The 4,791-nt window shown below is 36.4% G+C and overlaps 1 protein-coding gene across 1 annotated transcript; it reads right to left on the reverse strand.

Annotated features, from left to right (window-relative positions):
- Positions 1-3,192: 3,192 nt before the first annotated feature.
- LOC110113348 (egg cell-secreted protein 1.2-like) lies at positions 3,193-3,519 on the reverse strand. The gene has a single exon (XM_020845897.1). It carries the CDS (start codon positions 3,517-3,519, stop codon positions 3,193-3,195), a length of 327 nt encoding a protein of 108 aa, XP_020701556.1.
- Positions 3,520-4,791: the final 1,272 nt, after the last annotated feature.

The following is a 4,791-nucleotide window of genomic DNA, read 5'->3' on the forward strand; positions in this document are numbered from 1 at the left end:
TTTTTTTTTTTTTTTTTTGTAATTTTTGGGCACTATCGAAAATCCTTATTAATGACTTAATTGTCCAAACTCACAATTCGCCCAATGAATCTATTGCTATTAAAATTAAATTCACAAAAATCTTCATACGTTGACCTCTGCAAATGTCTAGTAAGAACATCCATGATTGAAGCAACAATATGTGTTTAAGGGTGATCCTTGATGTAATCCATCTTAAATTGGAAAATACTTGGTCAAACCACCTTTTGTTTGAACACAAATAACAACTTATGCATACATATCCTTAATGACTTTTTAATAAGCGTTAAACCCCTTTCTTTTCCAGAACTCTCCATAGCACTTCTCTTGAAACTTTATCATATGCTTTCTCTAAATAAAAAATATCATATGTAGATCCTCCTTATTATCTCTTTATTTATCTACCAAACCTCTCAATAAATATATGGCTTCCATAGTAGGCCTACCCGACATGAATCCAATTTGATTTTGAGGAACATTAGTATCACGCCGCAACCTACACTCCAAAACCTCGATGTAATCAAAATGAAATACGAAAATACTCTCTAAATAACCATCCAAGACTAAAGGGAAAAAAAAAGTTAATGTAACAACCTTTGGGGCGTTTGGCTTAGCCGGAGTGATCGAGGAAGTCGACGGGCATAGCAAGGGCGTTGGCGGACATAGCAAGGGTGTGATCGGTGGCCAGAGTGAAGGCGTGATCGGCGGCCATAGTTACGTTGTCGGTGGCCAGAGTCCTGCGAACGTAGTCGAAGGCTAGCACTAGCAGAGCGGCGTTTGGAGGAAAAACAATACGCGAACAAATGATGAGGAAGGGTCGGTTTGACCAATTTTAGGTCAATTTCCGGTAGTTATCCGGAAAAAAAAACACTTAACACCGACGACTTGGCCACCGGTAAATCCCACGCAAAAATAGAAAACAGGCAGCCTAAACGGGGGTTATTTTACCACCGACATTCACGGTGGTTTGTTATTAAACACCGTCGGAGAAAAGAGTCGGTTAATATCGACTGTCAGACGGCCGATTAAACTGTCAGTACTTCCGGCGATTATTTGACCGCCGGATTTACTGCTTGTAATCGTTGATTTTCCTGTAGTGTTGATTATGGCTTTCACCTGATCATCGTCGTTCGACTGTCATCATGAGATTACTATCACACAACCATTATAATCTTTATTATCATATCATCATCACTTGACCGCCACCATCTTATGCCATTATAATCATCCTTTGATGTTAGTTTATTTCTCAAAAAATTATTAATAATAATTATCATTATAAAAAAATCGGGCTATCGCGTCACAATTTTTTACTTTTCCCCGCAGTTATAACTGCTATATTTTACTTTGCAGCAGTTCTAAAACCGTTGCATCCCCGTTGTGATGGCAATACGCTGCAATAACATTCCACAACAGTTTCAAGACTGGTGGTATAGATTGAATGATGTGTTAGTTTTAGCAGTGATTTTAAAACTGCTCTTAACATATGCTGCGAAAAATCCTATTATTTGATAGTGCATGGAAGGTCAAGTTATTGGCCTATAACCTCATTTATATAGTTGACTATTCAAAATGCATGTTTGTATTCAAACAAAATAAAATATATTATAATTGTATGAAAATATACTTAACTGAAGAAAAATATTTAATATTATAAGTTAAATTTAGCCGAGCATATTATCATCAGTTTTTATTTTCATAAAAATTATAATATTTCACGGAAATTTTCCAGTTGTAAATTTTCAAAAATCTTTGGATTTGATTTGACTTGTAAATGTCGCAGTAAACGCACTTCTCGTGCACGATTATGCCTAACACTTTCTTTGGCCCTTCCATTCACGTTCTGCTCTCCGCATCCATAACTTTTCCTACCTTCCTCTCTATATATTTGCGTAGTTCTCTTCTCCACCAGAGATCACAGAAACCAATAGATGGAGAAGGAAGAAGAGCAAGCACTCCAACTCTCAAGAGTAATAACCATGGCGGAATCATCATCAGAAGAAGAAGAGGAGGAGGAGGAGGATGACGTTGTAACACCGGTGCCGCCGATCGACCGGCGAGCCTGCGAGCGGATAGAGAGGATGGCGGCGGTGGTGGCGTGGACTCCAACAACGGAGCTATTCTTGAATCAACTGATGCTCGGTGACAAACAGTTCGACTTCATGTTTCCAGGCCATGAGCATCACGACTATTACTGGCATCGCATTGCTGTGTTAGGAAGACGGCCTCGCCTTCTCTATAGTTAGTGGTGATCAAGAAGAGAAATATTCGCATTTTAATCGAGTAGAAAAAAATGCTTTAAGGCTGTAAATGATATATATATATGTACGTCATCGATGAATTTCATATGAACGGTTAAGCTTTAATTAAAATTTTTGAAGCTGTATAATTTCCTGAAAATAAACTTGAAACCTAAACATTCATCAGCTTTTAGGTTCTTTTCAATAGCTTTTGGGATTGGAAGTTGTTTTTTGCAATCAAATTTAATAAAATATATTAGTTAGTTATAAATAAGCGTTCTCCTAATTTCTGAAAAAGAAAATATTTATCATTCATATGATAGCTTTTAAGAAAAGTGTTTTACCCCTAACAATTTTATAATCACATTATTAAAAACTTTAGCCACGCTAATATTAGATTGTGTGGAATTTGATTGTATTGTTGTGAAACCCCTTAAGTAAAAGAAATTAAACTCTTAAACATCTACACACCTTTTGGTGTAATTGTTGGAATCTCATTAAGAAACTCCGCGCGCAGTTAAGCGTGCTCATACCTGAGAAATTATGGGATGGATAACCTCCTAGGAACACCAACACGGTAAAATTGGTGGGCTCTTAGTTAAGAATTTGGGCTATCATAATTGGTATCAAAGCAATATACCATTAGAACGATAAAAACTAAGTGTCATACAAAATAAAGTGCTATTATAAGAATAAAGAGTTCATTTGAAATATTCAAGGCAATAACCTGCAGCTTGTGATTTCAAAATACGAGAAAAAGGCTTATTGCAATTTTTTTATTAGCATCGGAATAACATTAAACATACATGATCAAGAAACTTAAATCGATCTTTAACAAAACCAAAAGGTTAAAACCACCATCATTCATACAAATAATTATATCCATTTTCATGAAAGAGCAAGAGCCTTATTGAAAACAAAGCTAGAAAATCACTTAAGCCGAAGCTGGCGGATCGGCAAATACGCCACAAACGCTGGAGGTGAAGTTGGACAACCCGGGGCCAAACACAGGAGCGGTGAACACAGCAGGAAGACAACTATCTTCAATGTGCACGAAAGCCTTGCAACATTCTTGGGTGAGCCTTATATGTAAGTTAAGGAAGCTAGGAATAAGCTTCACCACACAGTGTTCGACCTCAACGATGGCTTTCCAGCACTTGAAGATGTCAGGGAGGAGTTGGAATGATGAGGCTGTCGGAATGGTTGTGCCCACGATTACGAGGAAGAGGATGGCGTAAGCAATAGCTCCTGATTTCGCCATTGTTGTTGCTGTACGTTGGGTATTTTGATGGGATGAGTGAGGAGGTGGGAGCTTATTATATAGTCCAAAGGAGAGATTAAGAGTTTGGGAGTTGCATATAAAACTTAAATAGATTTAATTTGTCTTGAAGGTTATAGAAAGTTTTTACATAAGTTACAGTAATTAATTTGGTAAGTAACTTACTAGCATTAAGAGCTCATAATTGTTCACAGGATCTGAATTTTTTTTGGGATCAGTTCGGCGTTATTTTGTATATAGCTGCTTGGATTCTTTAAGTAAATTATTTCTAAGCTAGCTAAGAACAGGAATTTGTTTAACCTGTTAATTAAACATATTAATCTTGGATCTATTGGTCAGATAAGCAATGTGCTAATTAAGTTCGTTTTTTTTCTATTATTTCATGCATAATATTATGTTTTGGAACCGATTAAACGCCTTTCAGCTGAAGTTTTGCTGTGATCAACTGAAGAAAAAAGATATTATATTGATACCTTGGATTAATAATATTATGATTGAAGAGTACATGAGGACATTTCAAACAGTAATTCATTTCCAATCGAATTCTATTTCTGACATCAAAAAAGAATATTATGTATATATTCTTTATCTATTCTTTTTTTCTAAGAAAATACAGTCATGAATAGTGCGAAATCAATATTAGTGTTGCACTGCTCAACAACAACAACAACAAACTTTTATCCCACTAATATTACCTTCACATTAAAAAAACGCAAAAATACCTTTATAAATGTCGTTTGATTGGACGCTTGCCTTAACTGCAAATGCCTGAATGACATTTGGTTAATGTCGCACGGTTCAACAACACCAAGTCTTTATCCCACTAATATTAGTGTTGCAATATTCAAAATGCGAAAATGCCTTTTTGAATGTCGCTTGATTGGGCGCTTGCACGAACTGCAAATGCCCAAATGACATTCGGTTAATGTCGTATTGTTCAACAACAACAACAAACGTTTATCCCACTAATATTATCCCACTAATATTAGCGTTGCACTGTTCAAAATATAAAATAACTTTTTGAATGCCGCTTTATTGGACGCTTGCACGAATTGCAAACGCCCAGAATGACATTCGGTTAAAAATGCCCTAATAAAACATAAAATATGCTGCTACCCACCGACTACCGTGCCCTGTAACCCTGCATTGGCGGTCACAAAACCTGGCCATGTCAAAGGACGAATCTCTAGTTGTTTTGCAATCAAAATGTTTTGTAGTACACAGCTCACCTTGACTTGTTGGTTGAGAGCTTAT

This window comes from Dendrobium catenatum, unplaced genomic scaffold, assembly GCF_001605985.2.
Source record: "Dendrobium catenatum unplaced genomic scaffold, ASM160598v2 fragScaff_scaffold_1597, whole genome shotgun sequence".
Lineage (NCBI taxonomy): Eukaryota > Viridiplantae > Streptophyta > Magnoliopsida > Asparagales > Orchidaceae > Dendrobium > Dendrobium catenatum.

What these genes read in the sequence shown, in the direction of transcription:
- LOC110113348 (XM_020845897.1), bottom strand. Translation starts at nt 3,519, where the DNA reads ATGGCGAAATCAGGAGCTATTGCTTACGCCATCCTCTTCCTCGTAATC.